This window comes from Pipra filicauda, unplaced genomic scaffold (assembly GCF_003945595.2).
Source record: "Pipra filicauda isolate LSUMZ 115617 unplaced genomic scaffold, ASM394559v2 scaffold272_size1030459_pilon, whole genome shotgun sequence".
Taxonomy (NCBI): Eukaryota; Metazoa; Chordata; class Aves; order Passeriformes; family Pipridae; genus Pipra; species Pipra filicauda.
This window is the reverse complement of record NW_024104390.1, coordinates 691,431-712,311: the sequence shown is the minus strand read 5'-3', so window position 1 is coordinate 712,311 and position 20,881 is coordinate 691,431. Positions and strand designations below refer to the sequence as shown.

Genomic DNA, 20,881 nt, shown 5'->3' with positions numbered 1-20,881 from the left:
GGATGAGGCTTTGTGTCCCTGTAAGGGACATAACTGCACAAGAGTCTCACACACACACTCCTCTGCCAATCCAGCAAGCAAAGCTAGGGCTGAGAATAGCAAACATATATCATGCACAAGCTGGGTCATCTCTGCTTTGAATTCTTGGGATGGTTTGCTACAGGAGGGAGGGAAAAACCCCAGCCCACTTTGCTCTGAAGGATCCAGCTCTGTAGCAACATTATGTTTGGCTTGTATAGGAAATTTTACAAAGCTCAGCTGAAGGAAAACCTTGACTTGTACAGTGAGAGATAAAAATCCTCAGTGCTCTCAAATGAATGTACCCATCTGCTGTGCACAGTATTATCTCTCTCAAAAAAAAAAAAAAAAAAAAAAAAGAAAAAAGGAAGAAAGTGAATGGAATTTTGGATGCTTTTCATTTCCCAACAATGTGGAGCAAACTGTGATTCCTATTCATTAAGAGAGAAGATTGACATTCATTATAGTGTGCATTAAATTCCTCATTCTTCTTCTACCCTCAAAATTAGTCTACAGAGGGTAGTAACTAGTAATTTCTATATTGAATTTCTAGTAACTACAGTGGGGTTTTTTTCCAAATAAGCAAGGCAATTACAATAAGACACTTCTTGAAATGGTAAAACAGGCAGTGCCACTTGAAATCTCTGCTGTTTCCCTTTACAGATGCAGTTCCACATGAGCACAAGCAGCTGCCATTTGCTCCTGAAGGAATTTGGGAAGAAATGCCAGTGTCCCAGAGCAGAGGCAGCTCTGCTGTCATTGCAGCTCTCCCCAAAATCATAGAATCATGGAACCATTTGGGTGGGAAGGGAACCTAAAGCCCATCCAGTGCTACCCCTGCCATGGGCAGGGACACCTTCCACCAGCCCAGGTTGCTCCAAGCCCCGTCCAACCTGGCCTGGGACACTTCCAGGGATCCAGGGGCAGCCACAGCTTCTCTGGGCAACCTGTGCCAGGTCCTCCCCACCCTCACAGGGAAGAATTCCTTCCCAATATCCCATCTAACCCTGCCCTCTGGCAGCTTAAAGCCATTCCCCCTTGTTCTATCTCTACATTCCCTTGGGAAAAGTCTCTCTCCTATGTCTTCCAGCTCTTGATTTGTGCAACCACAACAGATCAGCAGATAAAGAGCCCCATCAGTCCTGCTGTGCACATGTGGGCTGTGGCAGGGCAATCACAACTGTGCCCATACCTGCACCCCGGGATGCCGTGCAGAATGTTCTGCTCCCTGCAAAACTGCCTCTGCATGGTTGAACCAGGAGTTTCCTCCCCCATCATTTCTTCTTCCTCAGGTGAATGCCAGAAGAATTAATCCATCCATGATGGACTCTCAGGTTGCCCAGAGAAGCTGTGGCTGCCCCTTTCTTGGAAGTGTCCAAGGCCAGGTTGAACCAGGCTTGGAGCAACCTGGGCTAGTGGAAGGTGTCCCTGCCCATGGCAGGGGGTGGAATGAGATGAGCTTTAATGTCCCTTCCCACCCAAACCACTCCAGGATTCCCTGCTGGCCTGGCACAGGAGCCCATGAGTGCAAGGGCAGGTTCAGCACCGCTCTCCTCCCAGGGACAGGGGGCTGGCAAGGACCCCCCAGGCTCACAGGCCAAACCCAGCTCCAGCCACCATCTCCTCAGCTGCACACGGGTTACCCCCTCTCCTCCAGGACCGTGTCATGTGTAGCTTTGCCACCACTGATGTCCCCTGTCCCTGGAGATGCAGGAGAGACCTGTGGCAATGCCGAAGAACACGATCTCAGCAGGGCCAGAGGGGTAAGTGATCAGTGTGGTTTTATCTCAGCAGCCCCATCTCTGCTCTGACAACAGGGGACCTGCAGCCCTCCCACACAGATGCCAGAACACAGGCCACACATCACACAGGACATGTGGAGCTGCAGACGGGCTCCAGAGCCCAGCAGAGCAGCACAAGGAACATGGGAATGGGCACAGACACCCCTTCAGCCCTGCAGCCCACAGCTCCTGCTGCTGGATCAGAGACTCCCAGAATGGACCTTAAGCATCCTCTAATTCCAACCTCTCTGCCGTGGGCAGGGGTGGATGCATGTCCAGGAAGCCACATCAGGTTGTGCAGGAGGCCCTGGGCACAGGGCCAACCTCTGAGGGCGTGGGGGGGGCACCCACCTTCTCTACTGGGGCTTTACCCGGGTCAGAAACCTGGAAAAGTCCCGTCAGCAAAGGCCCCTGGCCCCCCTCAGCCCTCTGATGATGCTGCAGGTGCATCAAGGCCACAGCACAGCCTTGGGTCACTGGAACTGGCCATGTCACCCTCCCCACTTCATCTCTTTGCTCCCTGACTTGGTTTCCCTCCCTGCCCTGCACTCCTCTGCTGTGCTCACAGCCAGGGACCACTGGCTTTACTGGATATTAATTAAGGAGCTTTTAACATACCTTGTGATGGATTTGTAATGGCTCTTATCTGAATTTAGAGAGTTACAGAATACACAGCAGAGCTCTGACACACACTCCTCTAATTAGCACCCAAGCAAACAGGAGCACACACAGGATCCAGAGACCCCCAGGGCCCCACCCTCTGCTTCCCAGAACCATTGGAGATGGGAGTGTAATTTCCAACAGCTGAGGCTGCTTGGAAGGGCACCTCCGAGGTATTTGCCATCACTTTCAAAACCCTTATTTACTCTCTACTGTTTTCAAAAAACCCCTCTGGGAGCTGGGAAATGAATAATTTTCCTATTGAAACCCATCCCATGGACATCCTGCCCTGCTGTTTTCAGGGATGCTGGTGAAGGCAGCTGCACTTTGCTCCAGTATTTCAGGGTCTAACAGCCTGGAGCTGCCCATGCTGGCTGCTCCCAGAGGGCCTGGAGGAGAGCCCACCTTGGCTTGTTCATTGAGAGTTCCTGCCCTGCTGACCCTGAAGCATTTTGTCCCCACAAAGCCAGATCTTAAGTGGCAGCTGTAATAACTCTGCAGAAACCTGCAGGGAACACTTCCAGGGCCACACAACTAGAAGTGTTCTCAGGGCTCTCCAGGTGTGTTCTGCCTCCCCAAAGCCACAGCTGAATCTGGCACAGCCCACAGGGAATCACAGAATTATTTAGGTTGGAAAAAGACTCAGAGATCATTGAGTCCAACCCTTAACCCAGCACCACCATGTTCACACCAACCCCTGTCCCCAGGTGCCACATCCACATGCTTTTGGACACTTCCAGGGATGGTGACTCCACCACCTCCCTGGGCAGCTGTGCCAATGCCTGACCACCCTTTCCATGCAGAAAATTTCCCCAGTATTCAACCTGAACCTCCCCTGGTGCAACTTGAGGCCATTTCCTCCCATCCTGCCCCTTGTTCCCTGGAAGCAGAGCCCAATCCCCCCCTCCAGCTCCCCTTTCCTGCCAGGGAGTTGCAGAGAGTGAGAAGGTCCCCCCTGAGCCTCCTTTTCTCCAGGCTGAGCCCCCCCAGCTCATCTGCTCGTCAATGGAATCATAGAATTATTCCCTGAGCATGGCTGAAATGCTGCAGAGATTGGCAAATCCACCCTGCAGGAGCTGAGAAAACTCACGGAGCCCGTGTGGCAGGAAAGGCATGGATGGTCCAGCAACCAGGGCAAAGCCCTCCAGGGACACTGATACAGTCCCTGGTTATTCACCTGAGCTGAAATTCATCTCCTTTGCACTGTCACTCCTGCCCCACTGTAATCACACCTTTCTTTTGTTCCATAGGTACCTCCCAGGGGTAGCCTGGAAACAATCCTTCATCTTAGTCTCTGGTCTGAGCTAGGATGGTCCTATCAGTCACTGCCAGCTTTGACAGCTGGGATTCCCTTCAGCTTTCCATCTGCTTCACATTCGAGCAAACAGGGAGTTCCCTCCTGTCTCAGAAGCATCCTCTGGATCCAGCCCATCCCTGGAGGCACAGGAGTTCTCTTGGCAGGGCCCTGGCTTCCACATGCCTCTCTCATGTGTCACTGCTGACAGGTCCTGCCCAGCACCGGCCATGGGGACATGACCCTCCCCCTGTCACTCAGGAACCAGCTCAAGTCACCCAAACCTGTTCCACCCATCACATCCTGTCGGTTCAGGTGGCTCCTGCTGACAGCCAAGGCAGAGCACATGGGCTCCTGGCACTCCCAGAGCACTAAAGGCGCCCTGGAGGCCCCAGCCCCATGCTGGGGGTTGGCTGGATGCCCCCTCAGAATCAGGGCACATGCCCCTGCTGCTTGCCCCCCACCCCACTCCCAGAGCAGGCACTCCCAGCTTGGTGCCCAAGTGACATTTCCCAGGAAAAGAACAGCACAGTAAATTCAAAGGTTAAATTTGCATATTCCCTGGTGCTGCTCCAAAGGGCCAGGCAGGCACTGAGGATGAACTGCTGCCAACCTGCTGCACAGGGAGCACCAACACCCTGTGCTGAGGAACCTCTTCAGGTGGCACTGTGAACCTTCTCAGGGAAGGGGAAACGGCCTCAACTCGCACCAAGGAAAGTTCAGGCTGGATATTAGGGAAAATTTCTTCACTGAAAGAGTGGTCAGGCCTTGGCACGGGCTGCCCAGGGCAGTGATGGAGTTACCATCCCTGGAAGTGTTCAAAAAATGAGTACACATGACACTTCACAGTATGGGTTAGTGGACATGGAGGTATTGGTCAAAGGTTGGACGTGATGATCTTGGAGATCTTTTCCAGCCTTAATGTTTCTATGGTTCTGTGATTCTCCACAGTGGCCTTTAGTTCTGAGAGGGAGAAAACCAAAGGCCCACAGGCAGTGGAGGGGACTGAGTTTTGGCCCTGCATCTGTAGGGCAGCCCAGGGCATCGAGGAGGAAGCCGGCCCGGCTGCCTGGCAGAGCCTGTCCTGAGCCTGTGTTCAGCACAGCCACTTGTTGCATTATTTCTGGTGTGTCTCTGATTTTCCTGTCCCTCTTGGGTGACAAACAAGCTGCAGCCTGCTCCTCTTCACACTCCCTCTCCTCAATCCCTGTGTGCTCAGCCCACGGGGATTTTCCCCCCTGTCCCGTGACAGGAGCCAGGGCAGCCTCTCATGCAGCTCCCCCCGTGTCCTGCCTGCCCAAGCACACGTGTGGCCTCTGCTCACACAGCCCCACACGTGGTGTCACACCCAGGCACAGCCACGCTCACGGGCCCCACAAGGCTGCACTTGGTGTGTACTTGGCCTGAATGACTGATTGTCCCCCTCACCTCAGCCTTCCCAAGCAGGAGGGGTTTGGGGAAGCAAGAGAGGGAGCTGGGGGTCACAGGAGCTGCTCTGGCAGCCTGGCCCCAGCCTGAGCCAAAGGTGGGTCAAGGCTCTTTTTCGGGAGCTGTTGGGGTATACTTGCAAACCCTGTTCATCTCCTTTTCCTCTCTGCCCATTCTGACACTCCCAGTGGGGTTCTTTTGGCTCCCATCACAGTGAGAGATTCCTGTGCCATTAAAGCCCTGCCTCCCATTATCACTTCCAGTCTCTCCCAGTGCCAAGTGTTGGGCTCATTCCTTTAGTGTGCAGAGTTTCTCTGTTTTAGAGAACACAGTAAATGCCTGCTCTGCCCCAGCCCTGCCGGTAGGGAGGGCTCCCAGGGCTTTTTTAGCAGCTGCATCCCTCTGGTCTAGAGCAGCTGGAGTGTTCCCTGCAGTGTCACAGGGCATCAGGTCACCCCATTCCCTCCCCGGGGATGCTCAGCCTGCACAGGGGGGTGGGGACAAGCAGGGGGCTCAGACACACCGACTGTCACCCCTCCTGTGGACAGAAGGACAGAATGTGCTGGGAGGGTTTCTCAGGAGGAGCTCTGTGCATGGTCACACACAGGGGCCATGGGTGGGGGCTGCTGGCCTGTGGCCTCTCTGTGTCACCCCCTAAATGCCAGTAGGGCAGCAGCAGAGCTGCCCCTCGGCCCCTCTGGGTGACCCTGTGCTCTGCTCACAGCCAGTCTCTGCCATCACAGCCCACAGCTCCTGCACACTCACCTTCCACCTGCACTGAGGAGGTGGAACAAACCCCAGGCTCATCACACAGAGCACTTGAGGAGCCTTGACAAGAGTTTTTCCCCACTCAGCCTTTATGAGGTGGCTTTATGAGCAGGAAACAAATGTGCATGGCAGAGAATTTGTGCTCAGATGGGCCACAGTGAAGCCTCAATTTTAGGAAGGGAGAAGCAAGTTAGAAAGCCTCAGAAACCCAGCTAAAACCAACCCAGCTAAAACCAACAGAGCTCAAACGCTTCCAGAGGGCCCATCCCAGCTACAGCAAGAGGAGGGTGCACAGCACACAGAGCTGCCTTGGCTGGAACCCACGGGGGGTTTGCCACAGAACAAGCTCAAAAGGCAGGCAGGGAATTCGTCAGCTGATCCCCCGTCACACCCAAGGCACAGCCTGTGCAGTGCAGGGAGTCCCAGGGATCCCAGCACAGTTCCTCTCAGGGCCTGCCAGGCCTGCAGCCCATTCCTGAGGGCTCAGGCCCAGGACATTTCACATAAAGCCATGCAGGGAGCAAGGCTGGAGCAGGCACAGGCTGCACTGGGGGGTTCTCATGACAATAAAAATGGAATCATAGAATCATTGGTTTGTGTTGGAAACGACCTTAAAGCTCATATCATCTACCCCCTGCCATGGGCAGGAACACCTTCCACTAGCCCAGGTTGCTCCAAGCCCCATCCAACCTGGCCTTGGACACTTCCAGGGATCCAGGGGCAGCCACAGCTTCTCTGGGCAACATGTGCCAGGGCCTCCCCACCTTCTGAGTAAAGAACTTCTTTAGAGCATCTAATCTAAACTTCACCCCCCTTGTCCTCTCACTATTTCTCTGTGTAAAAGTATGGCAGGTGCCCCAGGGTGAGAGGCAGGCCCAGCTCTAACACCCACACAACACACACTGTGCAAACCTGCCACCAGCTCATGCACCAGTGACACACATTTGGTTCCCTTCCCCACTTGCCATCTCCCAGCAGCAACAGCCCAGCTGCCACCTCTGCCAAGGGAGAGCAAAGTCCCTGTCCACCTGGTGAGAGAGTGCCCAAGTGGCTCCTGCAGTCCCTTTCCCTGGGTGGGCTGCAGCCACAGGGACCTCTTCCCTTAGAATCACAGAATCATAGAATGGTTTGGGTTGGAAGGGACCTTAAAGATCATCCAGTTCCACCCTGTGCCATGGGCAGGGACACCTTCCACTAGCCCAGGTGGCTCTCCACCCAGAGCAGTGTGTGCACATGGCTCAGGTGTACCCAGGTTAAGTTCTTCCAAGCTCCTAGTAAATCCAAGGTCCTCAGGAAATGACCAAACAAACTGCTTTGAGGCAGACTTTGTCCCCACAGCCCAGCTGGCCACCTAGAAGCTCAGGATTAATTGTAAGCCCAGCAAAATACTAGGAAAGCCAAAAATAAACACAGCAAAAGAAAAGCATTTCCCACTGAAAAGTCATGGCCAAGTAAAGGCTCCTCTGAGCTGGCTCCCCCGAGGCAGCTCAGATTCATTTATCGTGCCACTCGTATAAATGTCTCTCTTTGGCTGTGCTGCTCCCTGGGAGCTCCTTCCAGCCTGGGAGAGAATGGGACTATCACTGGGACACAACCTGGGCCAGCACTGTGCTCAGGCAGCAGCAGCATCCCCAGCCCCTCCCAGAGCCTCTCCCCAGGGCTCAGGACCACCCTGCCTGCACACAGCACAGGCTGCAGCCTCAGGAACTCGGGAGTAGCGCTGGCTGACTTGGGGATGAGATTTAAACAACCACTGTCTGATTTCTAGACACTGCCTTGCCCCCAGAGCATGGACAGTGCCTCAGCAGCAGCTGACACAACTGTGTCATGGTAGAACTGCCAAAAAGACTGGGAGAAATGGCTCCTCAGTGCTGTGGGTAACATCAAACCCAGAGATGTCGCCTTTCCCAGGCTTAAGATCAAGGCACAGCCCCTCAGCCAGGCTCTGGCTCCAAGACCAGCTGAGGTCTCGTCTCATCTCACTTCACCACATGATGTCAGAAATCCAGGCTTAAAACTGACCCCTCAAGGCCTGCAAAAGCTGATACCCCCCCACACCACAATGCCCAGGCAGGCTGGGGATGGCAGAATCCCTTTGCTGTCTCACCCAGAAGACCTAAAATCCATTTTGTGGGTTGAAATGGAACCAGCCAAGGGAGGGACTCAGCAGCTGTTGTTCTGGACAGAGGAGCAGAGCTGGGGGGAGCAGTGCAGCCCAGCCCAGGCAGCTTCCCAGGGGCTTCCTGCTGTTGGGGCTCCCCCATCCCTAGAAGTGTCCAAGGCCAGGCTGGACAGGGCTTGGAGCAAGCTGGGATAGTGGAAAGTGTCCCTGCCCATGGCAGAGGGTGGAATGAGACGAGCTGAAAGCTCCGTTCCAACCCAAACCATTCTGTGATTCCTGCACTGCCCTGCACTCCAACCTGGCTGGCACAAGAGCAGGGAACATCCCACACCACAGGGAATGGCAGTACCAGCACAGTCCCTTCTCACCCTGAACCCCAGACTGGTTGTGCTGCTGGTCTCTGCCAACCTTACCATGCTCCCAAAGGTGAAAGTCAAGGCTGCTGTGAGTCACCAGGGGTCAGGCCATGCCCTCCTGCCTGCAGCTCCCAGCTCTGCTGAGGTGACCAGGGACAGCGAGGCAACACTGCAGCAAACAGGCTCCTCTCCAGCTCCAGCCCAGGGACATCACTGCCCGGGGCTCAGGGGACAGCCTAGCTCAGCCTGTCCCCACTGCTGCTCCCTGTCCTGCCCCACATCTGGCAGCAGCTGCTGTCCCAGCCCGTGGCTGGAGGTGGATGGAGAGCCAGACAGCTCCTCATGGCAGAGCAGTTCCCACCACCCATCCCTGTGCATCCCTCTTGGTTAATGCCACCAAGAGCTGCTGTAATTACCATTATTAATCCCCCCTCCCTCAGGACACATTAGCTGCAAATTGAGGGATGGAGAGAAGTCCCTGGACTTCATAAATCAACTTGTGACAAAGAACCAATGTCTGCACTTCAGTGTGTGCCAGACTCAGCCCCAGAGTGTGCCCAGTGCCTACCGGTGCCTCCCCTCCACTCCTTCCTGGCCATCCCACTGCATCCCCCCCCTACAGTCCTGCTCACTGAAGCAGATCCTTGTTAGCCAGGGTCAAGGGACTTGGCTGCTCTCAATTACCACCACTTTTGCCCAAACCGAGCCAAAGGTTGACTGCTCAGGCACCCAGAAATGGAAAAAAATGTGCCCCGAATGCAGCTGGCACAATGCACATGGAAGTCACTGGGGGGGTGTGTTTGGGGTTGGATCTCTCCAGGCAGGCACACTGGTTTAAGGACTGTGTGAATTCAAACCAGGTCTCTTAGGCAAAGGCAAACCTCAGCTAGTTCCATCTTTACATGAGTTAAAGTCAGTCTAGATGAACATGAGTGGGGACAGAATTAAACAAATCAATTAAACTAAACCAGCATGAAGCTGTGTCAGGGCAGGGTTAGGTTGTATATAAGGATAAAGTCCTTCCCCCAGAGGGTGGTTGGCACTGACCAGGCTCCCCAGGGCAGTGGGCACAGCCCCAAGGCTGCCAGAGCTCCAGGAGGGTTTGGACAACGCTCTGAGAGACAGGGTGGGATTGTTGGGGTGTCTGTGCAGGGCCAGGGTTTGGACTGGATGATCCTTGTGGGTCCCTTCCAGCTCAGGATATTCTGTGATTCTCTGAAACCTGTGATACCAGTGGACCCAAAGCAACTGTCCTTCATGGTGGCCAAAGTCCCCATGGAGGTCCCAGCCTGTTGTTGGCAGGAGAGCCAGAGGAGTTGTCCCACCAGACATAAACTGCCAAATCTCTGTCAGCTCTGGGATGCTAAAGACCCTCCTCCAGCCCCCAGAAGCCACTTCCAAAGCAATTCCTGTCTGAGTGCACCCCACAGCTGTAAATGCAGATATTCAGGGCTGCAGGTTCTCTCAAGTGCAGGAAATGCCACACTCCTGGACACCCAGAGCTGTGCCAACACTGACAGCAAACATGGTCTGAAATAAGAGGAGGGAAGACACGGCTGGCTGGAAACCTGCTGCTTGCTGCAGAAAGGCTGCTGACCTTGCAGGGGACAGTGCCTGGTGACACAGCCACTGAGGCTTCACTTCACCTGAGACAAACCACATCCAAGGGCCCTTCAGCCCAGGCCAGGGTGTTCCTGTGCAGCACAGAGAGCTGAGCAGTGACTCCCAGCCTGCATCACATCACCCACCCCACCAACGGGCTGCTGTCAAATCCTGGGGTTACTGTAAAACATTCCCGGCACAGCGACTCCAGCCTGTTCTCCAAAGGGAAAGGGACAGACAGCCCTCTAGTGTAAAGCCAATGCTAACCATATTTGCACAGGTATGGAAAGCATTAATCACGGCCAGATCTGTGCTGGGGGGGTGTGCTTGGGAAGGAACCCGTGCCCAGGGACAGGGATTTGCTCCCACCACACCTCCCACTGCCCCTCAAAACACGCCGATGCCGCGGGGATGTGCAATCACAGAATCATGGAATGGTTTGGGTTGGAATGAACCTTAAAGCCCATCCAGTGCCACCCCCTGCCATGGGCAGGGACACCTTCCACCAGCCCAGGTTGCTCCAAGCCCTGTCCAACCTGGCCTTGGACACTTGCAGGGATCCAGGGGCAGCCACAGCTGCTCTGGGCAACCTGGGCCAGGGCCTCCCCACCCTCACAGGGAAGAATCCCTTCCCCATATCCCATCTATCCCTGCCCTCTGGTAGTGGGAAGCCATTCCCCCTTGTCCTGGCACTCCAGGCCCTTGTAGTGCAAGTCCATGTGTGTGTCCAAAGGGTCCCAGTGGCTTTCAGGTGACCATTTTTCTCTGCAGAGACAAACCCCACGTTCACAAACTCAGTATTTGCTCTTAGGATTTCCAAAGACAACTCTGGTCAGGGGAGGGTGTGGAGCCTTCACAGCCTGACACCAGCACTAACAAAAGGCTTCTGAAGCCTCAATTTGCTTGGTAGCTGAAGGCACATCCCTGACAAAGCCCCCCATGGTGCCTGGAAGCAGGGAAAACTGAATTTGGGGCCGCCAGAGGTATTTTCCTTTCTTTTCCCCCCTCCCTTCTGCTTAAGAGTCAGGCTGAGTTCCCATCTCCCTGCACATGGCTGTATTATGCACATGGTTATTGTCCGTGGCTCCATCATCACTCACAGCCTTAAGAAAGATGCACAATTAAAATCAATATTTAAAGTCATCAAACAAGCACATGCAAATTTTACCAGGCACACAATTCACTTTGACAGAACGACACAGGGTGCAGAGCCCAGAGCTGTGCTGGAGTGCCCAGAGCAGAGTTCTGCCCACAGTCTTCAAAATTTAATGAAAACACACCAGTTTTAAACACTTTCCCAAATCCAGCTCACAAAATCTGTCACTTTGATGTGAATGGTCCCAGTCTTAGACTAATCAGTCACTTTTACTTCCTCTTTAGGAGCTAAAGACGCAAATGAACTCCCAGCAAACTGCACAGCTTCAGGAGAAGAATTTAGCAACCAGATGGTTCTTGCAAAGGATTGGTTTTTAACAAAAAAATAAAATTTAACCCATCTCCCCAGTGAGCAGCTCACAGGATATGATCTGACACATCACAAGCAATTCTGAACTGTTGTATCAGAACATCATTTCTGCTGTGGAAATGCCCCTTAAATCATCATGTAAATTATAATTATCACTAATAACTGATCAATTAGTACAAGTCCACGCAAGGCACTGTAATTATCCTGTGCACTGAGGAAGAAGAGAAAGCATCACATTTGAATGCAAACAGTCCTTTGTTTTCAGGGAAGGTGCAGCACAGAGAGATAAAAGAAAGCACAACTGCTGAGAAGGCACCAGGGCTCAAAGAGCCATCTGAGGGAACGTGTCCAGCTCCCACGGGATGGAGCAAAGCTGTGACAGGCTGGAAACTCCCATCCAGGCAATGAACCTCAGGCTGCTGCTGTAGATACATTTGCTTTCTCTGGACTGTTTTCATCTCCATGTGGAATTGTGGCTGTGGATGGGGATCAAAGAAAAGCTAACAATAAAGACTCTCCAGACCTTCATGGATTAAGTACAGAAATGCTGGACAAGAAAGTTTTTCTGAGTCAGCTCCAGAAGCAAACAGCAAAACAAGCATCATTGGGCAAAAGGACTTTGATCCCCTCTGGATTGTTGCCATGAAATTTTGATGCTGAAAAAATCTCCAGAGCAGTTAATTAGGGGTGAGATAAGAAAGGGTTTATTTGCCAAGGCAAAGATGTTACAAGATGTGCGCAGGCCGTGCCTGAGATGTTACATTTTATAACACCATCCATCCAATCCCAGATGTGTCCACACTGTGGCCTTTACTCTGGTCCGCCCCGGGTCCACCCCCTGAGAAATGGGTCTGGGGGTTTTGGGTCCCCGTGTTCATCCCACCTTCCTCTTCATCAGAGCACAAAGGTACATAGTTACCTAATTCTTGACTGTGTTCTGTGGTTTAGGCCCTGATATGCTGTTCTGCCAACAATCTAGGCCTTGCCTTGACAAAAGACTAAACATTTCCGCTGTATTCAGGGGTAGGATCGATATAGGGAGCATAGAATGGGGTACGAGGGTTAAGGAATGTGTAAACAAGGGTGCTAGAGAAAGGGAAAGGGACAAGGGACAAAGGAGGGGGGGAGGTTGCTGCTTTTAAAATCTAAAATCTACTTCCACTACTTATAAAACTTACAAGTCTTACAAATATTAGAAAAATAAAAAAAACATTAGGGGCTTAAGGCATCAGGATGCTGATGGTGGAAGGAAGAAAGGAGGCCATGTGAAGCACTGCCTTGTCCTTGGCTGTCTGGATGGAACTCTGGCAGCAGCACAGGTGATTTGGAGAAGAGAAGTGCAGGATGGGAACCCTGGACTTCCCTGGACTTCTCCAAATGGTTCTGACCCACTGCTAAATAACACTTCAGTACACAAGGAACCAAATCATGTGCAGTTTGGTATCATTTACCTAAATGTCTGAGCTTTCTAAAGGAGTGAAAGTGGAACAGTATTAAGAGGTAATATTATTATTAATGGTACAAGAAGTGCAGGAACTTCCATACCTGGGGCAGAATAGTCCTCTGCAGCCAAACCAGCCTGTAAAGTGTGAGCAGTTTGGTGTGAAGGGCCTGGGAGCTATGGTGGGACCAAGGTGAACATGAGCAAATGGTTGCTCCTAAATATGGGAACTCCACCCTGGGCTGTGTAAAGAGTGTGGGCAGTGGGGTGGGACAGTCACTGCCCAGCTCCACTCAGGGCTGGGGGGCTGCACCTCCAATACTGTCCAGCTGGGATTTCCTGAGTCCAAAATTAACTTGGGGAAAACAAAAAGTTCCAATGGAGGATGAGCTCGGTCAGAGAATCACAGAATCATTTAGGTCGGAAAAGCCCTCTGGGATCATCCAGTCCAACCTTTCCCCCAGCAGCACCACCACGTTCACCACCAAACTGTGTCAAGTGCCACATCCACACACTTTTGGAGCACTTCCAGGGATGGGGATTCCACCACTGCCCAGGTCAAACTGTTCCAGTGCCTGACCACCATTTCAGTGAAGAAATTTCTCCCGATATCCAACCTGACCCTCCCCTCGTGCAACTTGAGGCCATTCCCTCCCCTCCTGTCCCTTGTCCCCTGGGAAAACAGACTGACACTCAGCTCACTGCACCCTCCTGTCAGGGGGTTGCAGAGCCAGAAGGTCCCCCCTGAGCCTCCTTTGCTCCAGGCTGAGCCCCCCCAGCTCCCTCAGCCCCTCCTGCTGCTCCAGCCCCTTCCCAGCTCCGTTCCCTTCCCTGCACACGCTCCAGCCCCTCAGTGTCTCTTGTCTGAGGGGCCCAGAAGTGCCCCCAGGGCTGGAGGTGCCCCAGCAGTGCCAGCACAGGGACGGGCCCTGCCCTGGGGCTGGGACACACCGGGGCTGGCACAGCCCAGGATGACCATGGATGGTCAGAAGCCTCCAATGTGTCACAGAACCATGGAATCACTACATCCCAGAATAGTTTGGGTTGGAAGGAACCTCAAAGCTCCACTCATTCCTCCCCTTGCCATGGGCAGGGACACCTTCCACTGTCCCAGGTTGCTCCAAGCCCGTCCAACCTGGCCTTGGACACTTCCAGGGATCCAGGGGCAGCCACAGCTGCTCTGGGCAACCTGTGCCAGGGCCTCCCCACCCTCACAGCCAAGAATTTCTTCCCAGTATGTGTCCTAATGTGTCCTCAAAGGTAAGACAGAGGGGCTTAGGATGGTTAGGTCTGGCAAAGAGGAGGCAGAGGGTGATCTAATCACTGCCTACAGCTACTCAAAGGCAGTTGTGAGTATGACAGAGCCCAACATACCTCTGTGAGGCCACATGACACAGCAAAGGGACACGGCCAAGAACTGCAGCTTGGGAGGGTCATTTCAGACATAATAAAAGGCTTTTTAATCAGCTGCAATAGTGGGAAAAGCCAGCGAGGCTCCATCATTGGAAGTTTCCAAAGCTTGGATAGAGAAATCCACAGCAGACCTGATCCCATGTGCAACAGCCCTGCTCTGGACCCTTCCCACCAGGATTCTGGGATTTGGCCATGCTAAAGTGTGTCCTCAGAGAGATCTCTGCCACTGCACCATGTCAGGACAGGCTGCCAGCACAGGGTGCATTTGAGGACTAAAGAGCTCCAGGGAAACTGTGCTGTAATTACCATTGATGTGGGACACTGCTGGGGGAGCTCTAACAGGACACAGAAAATATGGCCAGGGGCTTTATCCCCCAGTGCAGTCAGCAAAGCAAACCCAAAACAAGTGTCTGGAAGTGTCTGCTGCCTTCCTGAGTGTCCCTGCCAAGGTCCCTGACTGTGACCCCCACCCCCATGTCCTCCTTGATACCTCCCCCAGCACCAGCTCCTGAATTCCCAGGAAGTGAGTTCACCTACTCCCATGGAGGGTGGACCCAGCACTGCTGCTCCCCTACTGCCATGCCCAGGGAGAGACCAGAGGTACCCCCACCATCCCAAAGGGACATGGGCCCTCCCGGTGCTGACCCAGGCCTCGGAAAGACATCCATCCTTGGCAGGACAAGCCCATGAGCAACCAGAACTGGCTTTGCAATTACATTTGCTTTGAGCAAGAGGTTCCTTAGATCCCTGAAGATGTACTCTCCAGATGTACTTCAGGTGTATCCAGATGATACCTCCAAACCATTCTATGAAAGCAAATGTTCTGTAACCCTGCCTTGCCTGACCCACACAGAGAGGACCCAACACTGCTGACTGTCTGCTGCTTGAGAGTCTGAGCAGGGTGATGCCTCAAACTACTGAGCTCTCAAGAAACTGAACCAAAAATCACAGCATTGGAGTGCTTTCTTGCTTCCAACTTCCTCAATGTCTTGCATGTGCTTATGTAGTGCTTCTGCTTTTCTTGGCAATCAGGAAGGATAAAAAAAACCTCAAGCACTTTTCTAATCCCCTGATTCCAGGAGCAGAGACTTGAGAGGGGCAATAAATACTATAAAACCTGCTGGTGCTATTGATCAGTTCCAGTGTGAAGGCTGGGAGAAAGGCAGGCCAGCCCAAAGAGACAAACCTGCTGTGGGTGCAGCAACAGCTCAAAGGAGAACATCATCAGTCTTGTTACCTGACCCTGTGTCACTGCTGAAGAAGTGATCAGTGATTGCACAGACCTCCACGTTTCAGCTCTGGGCTGAATTTAAGCATATTCTGGGTCCCTGGGGAGATAACTCAGCATCAGTCTCTGAGGGCTTGAGCTGGAAAAGCTGAAACCATATCACAGAAAGGCTCATTGACCTGGTCAAGGGTACAGAGAGGTTAGAAACAGGGCCAAGACCAGACTCCAGAGGCCCTGACTTCTGGGAGCTCTCTAAAAGCCAAGTAAACATGAACAGTCCGTGCCACACCACTTGCAGATGTGTCCTGCCTTTCCCAGGCAGGGCCTGGCCATGCACACACACCACGGGAGTCTCTGTGGCACCCGGCTGCCAATCTGCTCTGAGCCTACACATCCCAGCTGAACACCACCACAGTGGGGAATCAGCCACCCAAACCTCCCATTGCTGTGTGTCCCACCAGCCTCAATGAGACCCTCGTGCAGGCTGAGGTGAGTCTGCACATTTTAGCAAACTCTGCACGAATTGCTTCGGCATCTCTGCGCAAACACAGGAGGATCCACCCTCTGCTTCTTTTAGCTGATTAAGACTTTTCAGTACAATTGTCCCCTTTTCCCTCAGTATGTGGAAACCTCCAGGAGTTGCAACCACAGCAGGAAAGGGGAGGAGAGGCTGGGCTTTGTAGATCACAAGCCTCACTCCTCCCTCCCACACCTCTGTGTGTGTGTGATGGAGAAGCCCTGAAACCCTGTTACTCACAAATCCCAGACAGCCCCATCTGGCTTTAGGACACAGCACAGAGCTTTCCACGTGGATAGGAGAAGCCTCAGTGCGACTCCCAGCCCTTGCAGACACGATGCTGAGATGTTCCCTTTTACACCTCTGTGCAGTGGTGCAGGATACTCCTATTCCACTGTGTCCATGCCTTCTGCATAAAGAGAAAACCTCTTCAGGAACATCAAAAGAGGAGCTTGGCACTCAGAGATTTGTCTTAATGAAGGTGACAGCAGCAGAAAGCATTGCAAATCCAAGGGGAAGAGGACACACACCTAATTAGACCGACTCCTTTCTTCTTCCTCCTGTTCCACAGGCTGAATCCTGGGGCTGCAGCTCCAGCCTTTCCACAGGGATGGACTCGGCAGCACAGCAGGGCTGAGCTGCCTGAGCCACTGGCACAGCAGCCATGTGCAGGCTCAGAGCAGAGATTAGAGCTCATTTTCCTTGTCGAGGCTCTGGCTCAACTGATTTTCCCTCTCCTTCCCCCTCTCCCACAAGGCCCAGGAGGATGGGAAGGGAAGGAAGACACAGCCCTTTCCAGAGCAGGCACCACTCCCCACAGCAGCATCTCTGTGCCTGAGAGCTGTCCTCCAGAGCATCCCTGCCCCTCCCAGCCCCCAGCTCACAGTCTCCTTGCTGCTTCCGAGCTGAAAAAGGTAGAAAATTCCCATATGTGCTGCTGGATTTTGCAGATTTTGCTTAATCCTTTGGAAGTTTAATGGCCAAAGTCATCGTTGGTGTCAGAAGAAGATCACACAGCACAGGGTCTGCGTTAGTAGCCCCTGACTGGTACAGGGTTATCAAGAAATCCGTGGGGATATTAGCTGGGGACCCCCATGTCCCTTGCCAGCTTCCAACTCCACAGTGAGCCACCAGGATGAGTGTATGGAGCAATTCCCCTGCCCCCTCATTCCAAGCCGAGCGGGGAGCATGTGAAAGCAGAGGGACACTCGTTGTGTAGTAAACTGTCCCCTTCCTCCTCTTGCTCCTTCCCACCACTCCTGTGGATGGCTCCCAGGAGGTTTTCCCCAAGCAGATCCCAGAGCACCTGAGCACGGGATGGAGGTAATTAATGAGGGCCCTGATTTGGTAAGCCAGAGTGGAACAGGGTCCCTATGCCAGTGGAGCAGGAGCAGCCCCAGCATGTGCTGTCCACAACCCCCAGCACAGAGACACCGTGGCGCTTTCTCACCATCTCATTAACTCACTCTCTGGACCAGCTTTGTCTGGGAAAACATCACACAACCAGCAGGGACACAATGACACCTGCACTGACACAATGCCCAGACACCGAGCGGTGCAACGGCACCTCCACCCTTTTGCCCTAAAATTTCTCTTTAAGGATATTCCTTTTCAGAAAACCTGTCCAAACACCCTTCGATGGTCCCTGATAGTGCCACAGAATATAGGTCTGAGGTCTGTGCTGCCTGGTGGGGAAGGGGGAATCAAGCCCAGAAAATGCAGCAGCCTCTTGATAAAAAATGAAGATTGTAAAGACAGGAAATATAAAAATTATATGATAAATTTTTTTTCTCTCAAGAAAAAAAAAAGAGTTGCTCTCACATGAGTGAAAAAGGAGTCTCTTATGTTGATGTTGGTTCTCATATTACAGGGTTTTGCATTTGTTTAAAAAAAAGAATAAGCATGGAAAGCCCTTTTTCAATATAAATGAATCGTGTTAATAAGGCAGCAAGTGCTGAGAACAGGGAAAGCTCTGCCTGTCCAACTGCCCCTGGTGGCTATTTCTGGCTTACAAGGCACTTGAAGCATCCTGGCAGCCCACAGTGGGAAATGTAGTCCAGATACAGTAGGATGGTCACTCAGCTAAACATAATCTCCCAAGGTTCATAAGGACTTTCCAGTCAAACCTGCCAGCAATCCAGGCTACCCGGCCTCTCACAGGAGCAATTCATAAACCACAGGAAAAAAGGGAATAATTCAAACCCAAACCCCTCAAAGCCTTGTTCTATAAATAAAGCCGCTGTAACACAGTTTTTATATTTCATTATCCTCTGTGTTGTTCCACATTATGCTGGTAGCAGCCGGGAATGTCACTGTGCGGAGAAGTGTTGTGCTGCACCAGGATCTGGGATGGTAAGGAGGGGGGATCCGGGTGTCTGTACCACACCCAGCACCTGGATGCTGCTCTGCACGGCCACAGCCCCCCCCAGCAGCAGCACGGGACACAAAGAGCCCCAGCACAGCCTGGCACCAGCAGTCTGAGCACAGCCCAGAGCCGCCGGCTTCAAATCGATGGGTGACTCCTGCCCAGGCTCCGGCTCACGGCAAATGGAGGCTGAAACACCAGCATCCCCTGAGGGCCCCTGGGAGAAGCTGGCACCGGAACCTGCTCCCAAGGTGTTCCCCAAATAGGAATAAATTGGCCATTTCAGATTTAAAACCGATACAAAGTCTTTAAAGGAGATGGTGTGCTGTTTGGATCAGAGCTTGGATGTGTCCTTTGATCACCACAACAAATCAGCCAGAGTGCCCTCCAAAATAGAAAGGAAAGAAGAGTTACATTGTGTCACTGATGGGAACGGGAAGCAAGCTGGAGACCGCACACTCGGGAAGAGACTCCGTGCAGCAAGAGGCTCCGGATGCCCACATGTCCCTTGCCCAGCAGTCTGGGCAGCACTGGCGCTCCCACGATGGGCTGATCTCTCCCGTTAAAAACTGCAATCTGTGGGCTGGGTTCCCAGCAAACACACCTGGGAGGCACATGCTTCTCCAGGCGCTCTGAACTGCAGCGGGAGAGCGTGTGTTCCGCTGTGGGGCTGCGTTTCGGGGCTCATCCGGAGCCGCCGCAAATGGCCAAGGCACGGCGGGACCGGGGGGCTCCGAGAGTCCGAGTCCTAGCCCAGCCCAGCCCAGCCCCAGCCCGCACACCGGGACCGGGAAGCAAAGATTATCGCCAAAGCAGATGAAAAAGGGCTGTTTTCAGTCAGAGGATCGAGCTGTGGCAGCTGCATCCCCTGTGCCTCTCTCCCCCGGAGGAGCGAGCAGAAAGGGGGGTCCCACCCCTGCTCCCCCAGCTCTTCCCAGCCCCTGGCTAATCGGCACCGGGCTGAGATGAAGCGAGGACACCCTGCGGAAGGGCTCTGCGGGGAGCTCCCGCCGCACCCCGGGACCCGTTATCCCCCCGGGGAGCCCGGACCCTCCGCGAACTTCCCCGGCCGGAGGCACCCGGGGCTGACCGGGCCCGGGACGGGCTCGGGGAGCGGGGCCGGTGCTCCCCCGGCGGCCGGGCTGGGAGCGGGGGAAAGCCGGGCTGCCCCAGCCCCGCTCCCCCCCCGTTCCAGCCCCCTCGGCCGGGGGATGCGGGTTGGGGAGCGCGGAATGCGCTTCCCTCGGCGGCACCAACTTCGCCCGGTCACCCCAAGGCTGAGCCGAGCCGAGTCGAGGCTGGGCGGGGGCCAGAGGGGGCTCAGCCCGCTGCTCTGCGTCCATCCCGCTGCCGAGCCGTGCCGAGCCGTGCCCGGTGCTCGCTACTCGCTACCCCCCGGCCTCCCCTCCCTCCGCTCCCGCAGCCGCGGCGCTCCCGCTCCCCCCGCGCCCTCCCCGCCGCCTCTCCCGGCCCGGCCCGGCCCGGCCCCTCTTTCCCCGCATGGGACCAACCGCTCCCGGAGACTCCACGGAACAAAAAGTTGCGGCGAGGGAAGTTCCCGGCGCGGGGCGAAGTTGGGGCCGCGGCCACCGCGCCCTGCCCCGGGGAGCCCCGGCGGTGGGGGGGACGGGGCGCACCTACCTTCAGCTATCGCCCTCTTCATCTTAGGGGTCGGGGAAGGCACGTCTGGAGGCGCAAAGTGGAGCGGCAGCGGTACAATCCTTGAGAAAGCGGGGCAGATCCCGGTGCCAAACTTCAGCCCGAGCGCGGAGCGGCGGCGCACGGGGAGGGGGGGGCGCTCCCGGTGCCGGCGCCCTCGTTCATCGGGGGAATGAGCAGCCCCCGAGCTGGAGTCAGCATCCAGGCGAGGCTCCCCCTCCCTGCCTGCCCGCCTGCTTCCTCCTCCCTCCGCCCGTCCTTCCTCCCTCCGCCCGCCGCACGTGCGGGGCCGGGGCTGCGGCGGATCCCGCGGCGGGGAGCGGAGCCGGCTGCGCTGTATCCCGGGAGCGAGCGGCGAGCGAGCGGGGATGGAGCGGCGATGAATGTTTTATGGGATCATGTGGTTTGACGTGAGAGGAATCAGCCTAGATCGGATTTACTGGCTGGAGGAGTGAGCGGGAGGACGGGGGAGCCGGGCACGGGGTGGCGGGGGGGAGGAGGGGCCGCTCCGACGGCGGCGGCTCCGCGGCGGAGCCCCCGCGGTGCGGCCGCGGCCCGGGCAGGGCTGCGCGGGGCCGGGAGGCTCATTCCTGGAAGAGAGGTGCCACCTAAAGGAAGCGGCGGAGAGGGACGCCCGGGCGGCAGCGGGCACCGGGCCCGCTCCCCCCTCCCTACCTCCGCCGCAGCCGCGCCCGCACCGCCCGGGCTCGGGGTCCGCGGCTCGGAGCCCCTCCCGGAGGCACCGGAGACCTCGGCAGGTGTTT

The 20,881-nt window shown here is 54.7% G+C and overlaps 1 protein-coding gene and 1 long non-coding RNA gene across 2 annotated transcripts in view; both read right to left on the bottom strand.

Moving 5' to 3' along the window:
* Positions 1–20,620, bottom strand: part of RTN4R (reticulon 4 receptor) — a 93,585-nt gene extending 72,965 nt beyond the window's left edge. The window contains exon 1 of the mRNA XM_027730233.2: positions 20,100–20,620. Coding sequence (XP_027586034.1) covers positions 20,100–20,121 — 22 coding nt within the window. The 5' untranslated portion in view covers positions 20,122–20,620. The remainder of the gene's footprint in view (positions 1–20,099) is intronic.
* LOC113992684 lies at positions 11,731–13,425 on the bottom strand. The gene is made up of 2 exons (XR_003542309.2): positions 13,040–13,425; positions 11,731–11,970 (listed from the first exon to the last, which is right to left on the bottom strand). It is a non-coding gene; the product is annotated as an uncharacterized LOC113992684 (long non-coding RNA).
* Positions 20,621–20,881: the final 261 nt, after the last annotated feature.